We start from the raw sequence: 16054 nt of genomic DNA, 5'->3' as shown, positions 1-16054 counted from the left end.
TTTATGCATTTAAAATTACTATGATATGTATGCATTTATTTTATGCACCAAAAAATTACCAAATATGCAATTAATATATGCACTAAAAATTATTGTGCCAAATATGCATTTTTAGCTAGATAAACACCAAAATATGCACAACAAAATTTACTATAATTCTATAAATATTTAATTTTTATTATTAATTATTTTCATAAATTACACGATAATTACAAAATAATTCATTTGAATACATAATTAAATTATTAGCGTTACACTGTGATACAATAGTTTTTTTTAATTTGATAAAACTTGCAGCTGCGTCTATTGGTCTATTACCGGAAAGTAAATTTTTGTAACGTGAAAAACTTCGTTCTACAAAAATTTTTTTCCGTAACAATTCTCCGCTCAGAATTGTTTTTCATAACAATGAATAATATATAAGCATTGAATTTAAATTTTATAAATTTTTACAGTTTACAGTGAATCATCTACTAATAACCATGACAAATGCCAATATAGTACCCTTAATAATTATTAGTTTATTTGAACAGAATAATAGACCGCACCACGGTAGATTATAATCTCGACCGCACTATAATGGACCGCACTTAGCATACTTGTGCAGAGGTCCACGAAGACTTATCTAGCAAATGCTTTTCATAATATAAATTTGATATTTACATAAATCTTGGTAAAAAAGAATTAAAAACTATACTTATATCGATTTATTTGTTAAATTTTCTTGAAATAAAAAACTGTACATTTTTTATGGCTAAAAACATCTTAAACTCTATTATTTATAAAGTTAGTTGGATTAATAATATTGCAAAATATTAGTAAAACAAGGCTTTGGAGGGATCTATCCCCTCATTACCCCTTAGGGCCTTAAATGCTCTTGCTATGAAATGTAATTAAATATCAAACTGTGTGTTATCATATTACGAGTAGGTATCTAAACATTCTAAACCATAGTCCATAGAATAACTGAGTAATTACTTTATGACCTAAATCATATTATGTTAAAATAAGTCGCTATTTAAATTTAAAATTCCGCTCCAGATGTATAGACAAATCATAGGGCCGAATCACGATTAAAGATAGTACTATCTTGGATCGAATTCATTCATAGGTTTTATTTCATGTGCAGAATGCCCAGAATGGTAATATGCAGACTTGCAATAAAGGACTTGAATTCGAGAACCGGGTGTAGGCGCTATTACCCGATACGGTAAAACATAGACGATAAATGGATATTTTCCCCCATTTTTTTTAAAAAAAATAAAAAAATAGGTTTATATATTTTTTTTTCATAAATATAATAAGTACCTAAAAGATTTTCTACATAAAATATAATTAATAAAAAATGGCTAAAAATTACGACATAAAAATAATACCTTTTCGTAACGATGTAAGATTTTATAAGATTATAAGAATGAATAATGATGATGTCTTAATAATATAATCAAATACATAATTTTTACAACCCAGAAATTGATTGGGTTTTGGTAACAATTTTAGATTTTAATGTTACTAGGTAATACAACAGGTACAACTAGTACAGTAGTACCTACAATTATATTTTATTAAGTAAATCTTTTAAATATTACTAATATTTTATTGTTTCAAGTAATTCACTTGGTCAAAAATATACATCTATAATTTATTATATTTATGAAAATCTTTGAAAATATTAGACGACAGGCAAAAAAAATAATTCCATATTTCCATATCAAACAATATTAAAATAACAATGGGAGTCAAAAATAAACTGGTTCTCGAGGGGGGAATGCCCGCGCGATTCATATGATAGAGGAATTCTTTTTTATTTTGTCTATGCCGTTGCCGCGCGATTTATTCTTCCATGACCAACGGCCGTTCGTCTACACTCCGCCGCCGCCGCCACCATTCGCCATACGGTGATGGTGTTTGCGTCGCACACTGCGCAGTGATCGTTGTCGCACAGCGCTCGGTGGGTACAGTCGGTGGGCGGTGTGTTTGCAAACGTATTTTTCAATTTAACGGTTATTTTCATAACGTCTTGTTCCGCGAGTGGTGCTCGTTGTCTGCCGTCGCCGATAAACCCATCCACGAGTACGATCATTATTTGTCGTACTACTGCAGTAATTGGGACTTTGGGAGCCGACGATCACCAGACCGAACGCGCGCTGACCTTTGTCATTCGACGTGCGCGCAAACACGCACATAACCTATTCGCCACCACCCCCGAGGCTGTCGTTTTACTGGTTAGCCTAATCAAACAAAACTGTATTGTTATTATTATTATTATTATTTAATATTTACCATCATTACTATCATCATCAACAACGTCGCAACGGCTAAATCTTATTACAATTACGTTTTGCGTTTCCAAGTATCTTTATTAACGTATTTTTCTGTCGTTCAACACGGTAGTCGGTAGTCAATACAATATTGTTATTTGTTGGCGGTACTCGTTAAGTCCGTGGTTGCCACTCGTCAGTCGTTCCGATACCGAACGAGAAACGATTACAAGTTGATATTCCATTGTCAATAGCCAAAATGTCGTCTAGACCAAAAGAAGAAGAAGTCCGAATCCCGGACGTGATTTACGACAACAAGACCAACAAGAAATATCAAAAAGGCAATTTTCTCGGAAAGGTAACTTGAATTTTAAACTATGGGATTTAGCGTTTAAGTCTGCATGTGCACACGATGTTTTTTAAAGAATTTTGTTTGGGAGAGGGTTGACGTTTTTGTTTTATTTACGAGCATTCTAAAATTTTTTTGTCATTTAGAAAAAAATATATTTTTCTATATACCTACTTATTGCAATTTATAACGAAAAATTTTCTGTTATAACGCTTAGATATGTACTACAAACGCGCGTACCTGTTGATTTTTTAGATAGTCACCCTTTATCTTGCATTTCGTATTTATTAGTCACCGCGTCCTTCTGAAAGAAAACAATTTAAACTCTGATGTACTTGTTATATGATTCTCTCATTAAGTTTTAGTACAATCTAAAAAATGAATGAAAACAATTCTCTGTAGGTTATGCTATATTTTGAAATTTTTAAAATGATAGCTATATGGATGAAATAAGTTTTTAATTTTTTAAGCAGGTATCTAAAAAAATTACAAATATTAAAATTTAATTTAATCTAAATGACAAGTTAATTCACTAATTTATGTGAATGTATGCATTGTTTTTGACTATCTATATGTATAAAAAAACCCAGATAAATATTTGAAATAGATATAATATGGGTTCAAATAAACAATTTATATTACCTATACCATCCAAAAATTAGTAATTAAGTATATATTTTTATTATACTTTAGATACTCTTATATTATAAATTATAGCTTAAGTGTATGAATCTAACTATTTAAATTTTTATCTTATAATTTTTTGGATATTTTTATTTTGACATACTATTTACATCGAATTTAAAATAAATGATCAGCCATCCATATATTTAAAATTATTATAATAAAAATAATTTTGATACTTATAAATTGTTAAATCATACAAATTTACAAGGTTTCAAATTAAGTGCAACAAAATATTATTCATAAGAACAGTTCACAAGACTAGTTATTTTTTTTAATCTTAAGTATTTATATTTCACTGGCTTAATACTGGAGCTATTTGATGTACAGTAGATATTGGTCAAGGCCTTGATTTACTAAATCATCATTCAAATGTGATTTAAAATTAGGACTTCAATCATCTACCTCTATTAACTTCAATTAGTATCACTTATGCACAACATATTTTTAAAATTATTTTGCGCTTAATTTTTGGATTATAGGTTATTGAAATTTTAAATAAATTGTTGTTCTTTGTTTATAATTTAATTGTTGAAGTTTAATGTTGCTATATATTTTTAATAACGATTGTGAACTTGAAAATCTATAGTGCAGGCAACCCTAATATTCTTTACCAATTTACTGGTTCGGAGCAGTTGGTACATCTATGTGCGGTAAATATTATCATTTATAACTGTACATATATTTTTACAGGGAGGTTTTGCAAAATGTTATGAAATTGTTGATTTGAAAACCAAGGAAATCTTTGCTGGGAAAATTGTTTCTAAAAAATATTTATTGAAACACAATCAAAAAGATAAAATGACACAAGAAATACATATTCACAAGATGTTGAAACATATAAATATCGTTACTTTTCATAGTTTCTTTGAGGATAATGACTTTGTTTATATTGTTTTGGAACTTTGCCGAAAAAGATCTATGATGGAGCTGCATAAGTTAGTATTTTAATAATAAACTGAATTTTTATAAATATTATAAATATACACCTACATACTTTAATTTTAAATAAATAATGTCAATAGACATTTATTTTTATTTAAATGACTAAATTAATACTACGATATTATTATTCAAATAATATTTTATTAGGTTAGATTACCAATTATCTTGTATCATTTACAGTAGAACCTTATTAATTCAGACTAATTAGGTTACTAGGTTGTTTATTTTAATGAAAGTGTGGATTAAACAAAATAACCAAATAATGTGTATTAAAGATTTAAGAATATGTATTATAATGTACAAAATACATACACAGTATTAGGTGAATAAAAGAAATTGTGAATGCCATTATTTAATTGTGATAACTTACAAAAAATTTGTGGAATTTATTTTAACTTGTACTTTAAATAATATAAACATGAAAACAGCCTATCAGCTATCCAGATAAAACGAAATCCAAATTAATGAGGTTCTATATAGTTTCAGATTTTTAAAGTAATAAATAAATTATAAATATACATTGAAAGTTATTATTGCTAGAATGGAATAACTTATTTTTTTTAGAGATAATTCTATCTTGTCCATTGTTTCTACCGACTTCCTTCTGTGTTTCATCTCATTTTTGTCTCACAAACTTACAATATAACAAATTTGTCCAGTCTTTTTTCTTGTTTTTTCAAGTTTTTTTTTTTAGTTTTCACATTTTTTAAGGATTTAAAATTTTAATATTAAACAATAAGAATTAGTTTATTCAAAAACATACTATTTTATTGTAGAAATGTATTATTTAGTGTTGATTCCTAGATAAATTTAGTATTAATAATTAATATAAATACAGTTGATTCAAGTTATAGTAATGAGCAATTTATACATGTAACAATATAACATCATGCAGATGTTCAATTATAAATTTATCTTTAGTATTTTATTTTTAAAACTAGCATTTTGCTTTAACATTAAAGTTACTATAATATTAAAATAAAATTCATATTTTCATCGAATATATAATTTGTATTTCAACAAATAACAATTATATTTAAAAAAACTTTAAATTTTTATGTCTAATAATATCCTTATTATAAATTAAAAAATAATGATCCGGTTTATTTCAACATTTAATAACCCTTCTAATACAATATTTCATGATAATGATTATTAAGTAAAGTTAATTTATCCATGTAATTTTCTGATTTAGGTCAAATATGCTAAGGAGTTATTGTCATGCAATCTGTAAAGCCTAGTGTGTCATTCAGTATCAGGTTTCTGAGTTTAACATAATATTGATTTTTACTAGAATTTTGTTGACAAAGTTATTTTGAATTGGAACTTTATAAATAATTATATTAAAATATAGAACCCCGGTATATTTTACCTTAAATAATTATTTATAATACCTCCTTTGCTGTAATATTTTAATTTAATCGCCTTTTTTTTATAACTTTTATTGACACTTGCGTTAAATGTTTTTTAAAAATTTTAATAGAATTATTCATTTAGTTTAGTTTGTTTATAACATGTCTAATTAATAACTTATTTTAATTCAATAAAAATCTGTTAGTTGGTTAATAAACAAAACATAATAATAATGTAAACATTCTGACTGAATGTAGTTATTGCTGAAATTGCAGATATATTGTTCAATAACATTCTATTTTTTATAAGTATTTTGGATATTAAAAACCACATTTTTCCGTACCTTAACCAACCAAAGCTATATTATTAATTGGATATTTAAATAAATACATTTAAAAAAAATTTAATAATAAAAATAATAATGACTGAATTTGGTAAACACTGTAAGGTAGATTATTGAATTAATTATTATACTTACTATTAATTTTTGTTTTGCTTTAGGAGAAGAAAAACTCTTACAGAACCGGAAACACGTTACTATGTATTTCAAATTCTTGAAGGGACATTATATTTACATAATCAGGGCATTATTCACCGTGATCTGAAATTAGGAAATTTATTTTTAAATGATGAAATGGAAGTGAAAATAGGAGATTTGGGTTTAGCTGCTAGAATTGAATATGACGGACAGCGTAAAAAGTAATAGTTGTTTTTATATTGTATTAAGCTGATTAAATTAAATAAAATTTGACTATATTTAGAACATTATGTGGTACTCCAAATTATATTGCTCCAGAGATTCTTAGCAAGACTGGTCATAGTTTTGAAGTTGATGTTTGGTCCATAGGTTGTATAATGTAAGTTTTCTAAGAATAATTATTAAAATGTTTTTAATTATCTTTTATTAATATTGAATTATATTTAAGGTACACACTATTAGTTGGCAAACCACCATTTGAAACAAACTCTCTGAAAGAAACATATGCCAGAATTGCCCGATGTGATTATAGCTTACCACCCCATTTAAATAAGAATGCCAGTTCATTGATAAATAAAATGCTTCAATATGATCCTAAAAAACGTCCTTGTGTTTCTGATATAATGAAAGCTGATTTCTTTACTACTGGTTATATGCCTAAAAAATTACCTGCATCATGTCTTACAATGGCTCCTCGTTTTGATTCTATCAATTACAGAGAATCAATTTCGAATCGCAGACCACTCAATGGTAATTATTTAATTGGTAAAACTTAATATTATAAAGTTTTCTGACGTGATTTTTTTCAAAACAATTTATTTTAGAACTCAACAGCCCCAAAGCTGCTATCATTAAAGTTGCTTCTAAACCTCAAGATCCAGTTAATAAATTGCCAATGTTTAATATTCCAAATAAACCAACTACTGGAAATGGTGTTTCATCCAATGATTGTAAAGAATATATGATGTCCCTCGAAAGAGAATTGGGAAATTTATTAAAATGTAAACCTACCATGAAAGGATTGAAGAATATGGGTATGAATTTGACAATAATATTATACTGTATTGTCAGTGTACTTAACATATTTTGTAAATTCTAGAGGAAAACACTGATCCAGCCGCTCAGCCTCTTATTTGGGTTAGTAAATGGGTGGACTATTCCGATAAATATGGATTTGGATATGAATTGTCTGATGATTGTGTTGGTGTTATGTTCAATGATTTTACCAGAATAGTACTTTTAGCCAATCTAAAGTAAGGTTTAGTAATTATGTTTAAATTTAGGATTTTAATAATTATTGCCATTTGTTTTTTTAGAGATGTCCATTACATAGAAAGAAATGGATCAGAACAATACCATACAACTGAACATACCCCACCAGCATTAGAAAAAAAAATGAAGTTATTAATGTACTTCAGGCGTTATATGAATGATCATCTTATTAAAGCGGGCGCTGATATATTAGCAAAAGACGCTGACCAATTGAGTCGTACCCCATATATGTACCAGTGGTATAGATCTACTTCATCAGTTATTATGCAACTTACTAACGGCACTTTACAAGTATGTAACATACTTATTATATTGTAGTTTTATACTGATCTATATTATGTAATTCTATATATTTGTTTTTATTTAAATTTTTTAGATCAACTTCACAGATCATACAAAAGTAATATTGTGTCCGTTAATGAATGCTGTAACCTTTATTGAAAATAATGTTTTCCGCACATACCGTTTTAATACAATTGCTGAACATGGTTGTAGCCCTGAATTAGGAAAATGCTTGGAATATGCTCACAAAAAAATTGGATCAATATTAAAAGATAACCCAGTTTAATGTACTTGATAATTGACGAGTATATTTGATTTATAGTTATGATAATTAATGAAAAACCAGTATGTTAAAAGAGCTATATTTAAGATTGTAAATAGTTACTATTATTTTTTTTTTATTTTTCAATATTAATATTAAACTTTAAATTTAAATAGTTTCATTTATTATTATTTTTATTATTTCTATTTTGTGATTTTTGTTATTTAAAAAACTATTATTTCATCAAAATATAGGAACTTAAGATCTAAACATTTAGTTACATTTAAAGCACAATATCCAATTTTGTTTTTCCTTGGTTGCATTAAAACAACAATGTTAAATAAGATTTTAGTATAATTTATTTAATTTTTACTTATTTTGTGAATGAAATGAGCTATATTTAATAATAATCCTTAGCAAATTATACTAAGAGTTATTTTAAATCTTGTGGTTATTTTCTAATAAAAATTGTTAAAGATTAATTTTATTATATTTCATAACTAATTCAATAATTTATACATAATAATTTTTTTGTTATACTTTCATAAATAAGTATTATTATTAGTTTTGATTTTGGTTCATGATAATATATGTTTTTAAACAATATTATATTTTAGTTATGTGACGTAAAATCAATTTAATTTAATCTTTCAATTTATATATGAAAATTGTTGTTACAAGTTTATATAACTTGACTACATTTAACTTAATTCTATGAATTGACAAATACAATTTATTTTATCATGAGACCAGGTCAAGTCAATTAATATTAAATAAAATATTTGTAAAGATGTTTTTCTATATTAATTATATGATTTTAAAAACATAAAATAATAAATAATATATATTATAATTTGGTTCATTTTCTTCTTTTTTTTCTTTAATAACTAGAATTTTTAAAAATCAACTTATTTTATATTTAATATTTTAAAGAATCAAATATACGCAGATGTGCAACTAATATTTTACAATAGAACTATTTGACAATGAGAAATACTAATTTTAAATTGTGGTTTTGACCATTATTGTAGGGGTAATATGTGACACATTTTATTTAGATAATCTAATTAATTACATTTTATCTTTTTAATGTGGCAAAGGGTTTAAAGGTTTAAACAGTTGCATTTTAATTGTGACTCCTAAGTTATCTTAGTTAAAATACAGTTTTACAACTAACAATCATATATCTTAATAATCTATTTTTTACTATATACCATTTTTACTGCAATTTCAAAGATTATAATGTAATACAGTAGTCTCATTAGGCTTGATGGGACCTGATCAAAATTACAATGGATTTGAAAATTATTAATGATTTTTTTTGTTGTGCTTTATGCCAATCCGGATAAATGAAACTGCTGTATTTATTGTAATCAAATAATTTATTTCAATTATCACTTGGGGGGATAAAACAGTTTTGCTAAAATTAATTATTTTTATTTTTGTAATTAGTTCAATAGAAGAAATTATAAAGTAATAATTTTTTTAATTAATTCATTACATGGAAACCCATTTAAATTGTAAGCCACAAATTTAGAATTATCTACTTACTACCAATCTTAATAAATTATTTTTGTGGATTAATTACATGTTTATCAGGTTAAAAATTTGAAAATTTTACTGCAAAAAAGTTGTTTTCAGAAATAAGAAGCAACTCAATAGTTTCCCTCGATATCAATCATACTTATTAAAAAATGATAATGAACAGATTTAATTGAAAATTGCATTTTTTTTCTGAATGTCTGAAAATATTTCTTTTCAAGCATAAAGTTAATTTCAGATATCAAGGAATTAATAAATGTAACTTTTAAATGCATTTTTATGTTTTAAATGATATTTATATAAGAATGGATATAAAATTGTACATAAATTTAGTTAAAGTTCATTCTTAACAATAAAATTAAATATTATTTATTTTGTCTTGTCGTACTTCCATTTTTATTATTAGTATTTAGTTATGTTTTTACCAATCAGATGAATATGACGACGTCGTCAGCTATAATACGGTTTACCTAACTAAATTAATTTCAAATTATTGTTTTCACATCTAGATACTTGGTAATTGGGATATACATATACGACAAGAATTAAAATATATTTTAATTTGTGATGCATACAATTAGATAAAGTCATAAAGATAACGATAAGCTCTTCATCTAAATCATGATTTTGTATTGCACTATTGCACTGTTATTTTTTCATTGTCAAAAGTAATGTTAAAAGCATTTTTTTTAAAAAAATTTTGTCGAGTGAATTAAATAGTATTTTTTTAAAGCATTTTTATTGTTTTTAGAACATTTAAATCTGTTCCCTACTTATTAATAATTATATTATTTATATTAGGTATATTAATATAATTTAAATATTCCACCAATTTGACAGTTAACTATTTCGTCATAAGAAATTCGAATGTGGATATTGTTAATCTTAGATCGGATGATTACAGAATGTAGAATGGTTAGTTTTCCAATTTACTCTGTGGTCGTATAACTCGTATTGTTCAAAAGTTAACATTTTTCACGGAGGATACTGGATAATATGCAACCGCAAATATTAACTTAATCCTTTCAGTATCCTTTACGTTAACTTGAATTCTAGTTGCCGTCTGGATCATAGAATAACGGAGATAATTTTAAAAAATGTGTTTTTTTTTTTAAATTTAATGTTTTAATGAAATTATGTAATTAATAATTATAACCGACTTTTTGTTATCAATTATAATCGGCCACATGTCGCACATGACACTTCTGTGCTTCTATCAACATAATATGATTACAGGTTGATGATAGTAAGAACACTAGGAACAGTCATGTCATAACTCGTAATGTTTTGGAATATAAACTGCTTTTTTGAGTCTTTTCTATGACTGCATGGTAGATTTTTAGATTTTTTTATTGAAAATGTAATATTCTTATGCAAGGTTTATTATGAATCATGTTCATACACTATTATTACGAATTTTTTACTTATATGTTTCTTAATTTGTGTACGTCGTTCAATTAATAATTATCTTTGGATTTAAAGGTAAAAATAAAAGTTTTATTTATCTAATAGTTAATAAACTAGGTTCTTATATATTTATACTTACAGTTACTATTAGTCAATTTCCTAAATATTCGATTAAAATATTATTGTAAGTTTATTACTAAGAAATAATTTTATTTGATTTGCATCAGTCGTACCTTCATTATTGGTATAATAACAATGATTCAAATGACTAACCTATATTTTTCCATAACCAAATTTTACTTATGCTTGGTTCTTTAAAAAATTTTAATTATTCAGAGTATTCTACAATCATTTATAATATAAATGTTTTATATCATAATTTCGAATTTTCATCAGTGTTGTTTATCTAAAGATCTAATAACTACCTAATTTTGTTTTTACGTTAGAGTAAAATGAATTTCGATGGAATAGCCACTTCTACACTTACTATATTTAATAACAAATAACACTCAAAGTAATTTTTTTTAATTATTTACCATGGTAAAAAATGAATTTTACTTCTATGACTAAAAAACAACTTTAATTATGTTACATAATGCATTACAAACAATTAAACATTTTATTATGGCTACAGAATCCCCCGTTTTCTCAAAACAAATACTCATACTGTGTTACTATTTATTATAGATAATTAAATGAGATGGAAAGTGTATAAAATTTAAGCGTTAAATAATAATTAATTTGCTACATATATTTAATTTTCATTTTAAAATATTTTCTGTTTTTTTTTTTTATATTGATATTATATGAGTAAATTTAATACTTTCTAACATTATTTTTAGTTGTTGTGTAACTATTAATACTAACTAATAGTTTCTAATTGTTATTTTAGTAGTAACAACAATGGTTAACTTTACACTAATTTTTTATAATAAATAGTATTTTAATTTTATGAATCTTAGGTACAGTTTTATGTTTATATTAATATTTGTGTGCTACATAATTATATCAAATTTAGGTAAAATCATTGGTTTAATAATATATAATATAATTTTCCACTGTAAAATCAAGGCTATTTGATTAGTGATTATTACTAGTTGAGAATTAAACATTTCAATTTTGAAAATATGAATTTTTTTGGAGGTAATATTGCTGTTTACAATAAATATAAACGTATATTGAAATCATCTATGTTGAATAAATAATATCTTTTAAAATATTTTTTTTCAGATTACACTCATTTGAAAAATAAGAATATTTTCGTGAAGTAAATATGTGAATTATCTATTTCCATCAAAGGTTGTTAACAATGATTTTTGTTTGTGAATTCTAAATAAAAAGTTTTGAAATTAAAGTAAGAAAAATAAATTAAATTAAACAACTTAAATATTATATATTTATTTTAATGAATGTATGTAATATGTTTATTTTATTTATTTCTAGATACCAAAATGGCTACAAGGTGGAGTAGTGACTATAATGCTATTGAAATTAGAGATTTTGATGCTCATAAAATGGCTATAGATTATACTGGATCCATAGTTTTGTTAGCTGGTCGTAAAAAATTTGGTATTGTTGAAATTTATAAATCATCAAATATTCTATATCCCAAAACTTGTAAATATGAAATTAAAGCTCTTGAATGGAACCCGACATATCACAACCAGCATTTATGTGCACTGGCTCAAAGTACTCAATTGCAATTACTAAGTTTAAAAAACAATGTTAATCTTGCCTCTTCAACAAGATTAAATACCCATACACGTGCTATACTAGATATAAATTGGCATGGCTCTGATCCAAATACCCTGGCTTCATCGTCCATGGATTCATTTGTAAATATTTGGGACATTAGAGACAACACTAGGCCAGCTTTATCGCTTTCAGCTATAATTCCTGCATCAAGAGTGCGATGGAATCATTTAACTAAACACTTGATAGCTACTGCTCATGGCGGAGAAGTGAAAATATGGGATCAGAGAAAAGCTAAAAATCCAATTCATTATATTACAGCCCATCTCAGTAATATACATTGTTTAGATTGGAGTTATACAAATGAAAATCAATTAGTCACTTGTAGCCAAGATTGCACTGTAAAGTTTTTTGAAATAAACGATCTTAAGAAGACGGAAAATGTTTTGAATACCATCACACCTGTTTGGAGAGCTAAATATACACCATTTGGTGATGGCATATTAATTGTTTTGGTTCCTCCTGAGAAAAGAGTGGATAATAATTTAATACTGTGGAATTTGAGTTCCATTAATTCACCCGTTCATACATTTGTTGGTCATTCAGATACTATATTAGAATTTCAATGGATGAAAAATAACGAGGATAAAACATCTGAATATGAATTTATTACATGGTCTAAAGATCAGACCATGAGATTATGGCACGTTGTGTCATTTCTTCAGGAAATGCCTTTGGACTATATTGAAAAACAGAGTGATGATAATTTGGAAAATGATCAAAATGCACGAACCTCTGATACAAGTAATGTATCTAATGATGCACTTAACGATATTGATAATGTAAACTTTGAAAATGAAGGCCAAGATGGAAGTTTTTGTATGTCTGCTAGTGATGATTCTTATAATACCGAAGATTGTGAAGAACCTATTGTAAATTTACACCAAGAGTTTCTTTCATTAAATGTTGGTTCAGAAATCTTCATTGAACAAAAGGATCCAGATCGACGTATATTAATAGCTTTAGTAAAAGTCAATAATAATTCAATAACTATACATATGACGTTTCCATTGGATTACCCTGTAAATGTTGAACCTCAGTTCCAAATTACCAAAAGTACATATGATGCGAGTATGAAAAATAAAATTCATAAAGTATTATATGATTCAGCTATAAAACAAGTCTCTAAAAACTTGACTTGTGTGCAGTTTTGTCTTCGTGAACTTGTTGTATCTCTAAGGAAGTCCCGGATATCATTTTCAGAGTCACAATTTTCTGAAGATGATAAAAAAACATACTCGATGTATTCACAATCACCATCTCATTATGATCGTACAAGTACTTACATATCTAGCCAAGACAGTTATAATATTCTACAGCATAAAACAATGGGTTTAAAATTTTGTAACAACGGTGCATTGTTGTGGTTTAATAGTCCGCCAAAAAGAAAAACAGACTTTTTTCCATCTATTTCTCTACAAAAAATAGATAGTGCAAACCACACTCCACTACAAAAACTTCAACCTTACTGGTTTAGTAATAGAAATTCTCCAACTGACGGAAGTAGTCGAAGCTCAAAAAGTTATAGAAAAGACAAACTAGATAAACCAATAGTTTCAATTTATGATGTGTCAAGTTTATTTCCAATTAATAAAGACTTAGCATCAAAATATGAACTTGATATATCTAATGTTTTCAGTACTTGTTTAAAAAATGCTTGGATTACTAATGGTTTTAAAAGAAAAGATTTAGTTCAAACTTGGACACTGGCTGCATATGCCTGTAATACAAAATGTAACTTAAAAAAAAAAGTCTCATCATCCATTGACCAAATTAATAGTTGGAGAAATCATCCATTCACCATTCATTTAATCGATTCATTGATCTCACATTATGCCAATCATTCTGATTATCAAACTGCTGCTTTATTATGTTGTGTGTTTAATCCAAATCCAGCTTTAAAAAATATTGAACAAGATAGGACACCAACACCCGTGTATACGCGTTCAAATAGTTTATCAGAAGGTTTTACCTTTTCTAGGGGACAAGAAGAATCAACTGAATGTTTTGAAATTTCTGATAAAGGATTACTATTAGAAGATTCTGATTCCCAGAAAAATATATTATATGATGTATACAAAAAAATATACATGGATGTATTAGATAATTTGGGCTTATTAGATCAGCAAACCAGTGTTAAAAAATTTTTAAAACAACAAACTCAAAAGAGTAGTGCATTTTTTTACAAATTCATTATTGAATGTTTAAAATGTAATGACTCTGTAAAAGATGGATATTGTCTCCAGTGTCAACAGTTTAGTCTAAAGTGTACATTATGTAATTCTACTGTAAGAGGTGCAGCTCACGTTTGTTTAAAATGTGGACATGGCGGTCATGCTAATCATTTGATCCAATGGTTTAGTAAAGAATCTTTATGTGCTGTAAATTGTGGGTGTTATTGTTTATTTGAAACTATGTCTATACTTCATATTAAACGATATGACTCCAAAGAAGATTGAGGATATTGTTTAATCTTTGCAATAGTTTTCATTTAACTAATTTTTATAGTTCCTCTTTGTTCTGCTGAAGAACCAAAGATAAATCACATTTCAATTTATTATGTTATTTAAATATATATTTATGTTTATAATGGGTAAATATCTTCGTATTTTATATATAAGTAAAAATCTGTTAATTATTGAATTGTTGAAATCAAATATACTTATGTTTATTTTTTGTAAATAAGCAATTTAGACTTTATATTTTTTGGCTATTAATCTATTTTTAAACTACTAAATATTTATATTTTATAATAATAATAATAATGTCATCACAGTTGAAAACTCAGTACAAAAATGCATTTAATAACTGTATTAAAAAAAAAATAGCAGATTACTTTTTCATACTTCTAAACACCCTAATTTTACTAGTTTTATGAAATTTATAATTGGGCTTACAGTGAATGGCATTTATCAATATTATTGAAAAGCAAAGCAATTTAGGTTATTTTATATTAATTAGGATGGTTAAGTGATATTTTTGTATTTAAAATAATCATATTTACATTTAATTGATTGCAAATTTTACAATAATTGTTTGAAAATTGGTCAGATACTTAATTGTATGTTATTTATTTCACCAGGACATTTTTTATATGACATGGACTGTTTTGCTTTTAGGTCGTTTATTATTAACTATGAAAAATAATGTAAATAGGTACATATTTTTTTATGTTTACTACATCATAATGTACCTGAATACCTCTGTTAAATAGTTTATTAATCATAGTTTTAATTCCTAATTCTAAATAATTAAATTATAATCTAAATAAAAAGAATTATAAAATAAATCTATTGTAGATAGGTATTTTATTAGGAATTAGTACATAGAATATAAATATTTCAGCTGGAAAACTATAAAGACTGAAATGTGGTTTTAAGGAGATCCCTGTAAATACAACAAACATATTTTAAAATATGTTGATTTTAAGAACATTTTAATTTTTTATTCTTTCGGTACATACATAA

At 25.9% G+C, this 16054-nt stretch overlaps 2 protein-coding genes across 2 annotated transcripts; both read left to right on the top strand.

Moving 5' to 3' along the window:
• The first annotated feature begins 1916 nt into the window (after window positions 1-1916).
• Window positions 1917-8067, top strand: LOC132932014 (serine/threonine-protein kinase polo-like). Its single transcript, XM_060998177.1, has 9 exons — window positions 1917-2619; window positions 3988-4232; window positions 6094-6291; window positions 6354-6449; window positions 6519-6820; window positions 6895-7104; window positions 7170-7323; window positions 7387-7633; window positions 7719-8067. Exons 1-9 carry the CDS (start codon window positions 2521-2523, stop codon window positions 7908-7910), a joined length of 1743 nt encoding a protein of 580 aa, XP_060854160.1. The 5' UTR covers window positions 1917-2520; the 3' UTR covers window positions 7911-8067.
• A 2593-nt stretch (window positions 8068-10660) lies between these two features.
• LOC132917284 (GATOR complex protein WDR59) lies at window positions 10661-15272 on the top strand. Its single transcript, XM_060977956.1, has 3 exons — window positions 10661-10910; window positions 12066-12189; window positions 12279-15272. The coding sequence occupies exon 3, from the start codon at window positions 12287-12289 to the stop codon at window positions 15044-15046; it is 2760 nt and encodes a 919-aa protein (XP_060833939.1). The 5' UTR covers window positions 10661-10910; window positions 12066-12189; window positions 12279-12286; the 3' UTR covers window positions 15047-15272.
• Window positions 15273-16054: the final 782 nt, after the last annotated feature.

The sequence above is a fragment of the Rhopalosiphum padi genome, chromosome 1, assembly GCF_020882245.1.
Source record: "Rhopalosiphum padi isolate XX-2018 chromosome 1, ASM2088224v1, whole genome shotgun sequence".
Lineage (NCBI taxonomy): Eukaryota > Metazoa > Arthropoda > Insecta > Hemiptera > Aphididae > Rhopalosiphum > Rhopalosiphum padi.
This window is presented reverse-complemented; position numbering and strand designations above follow the sequence as displayed.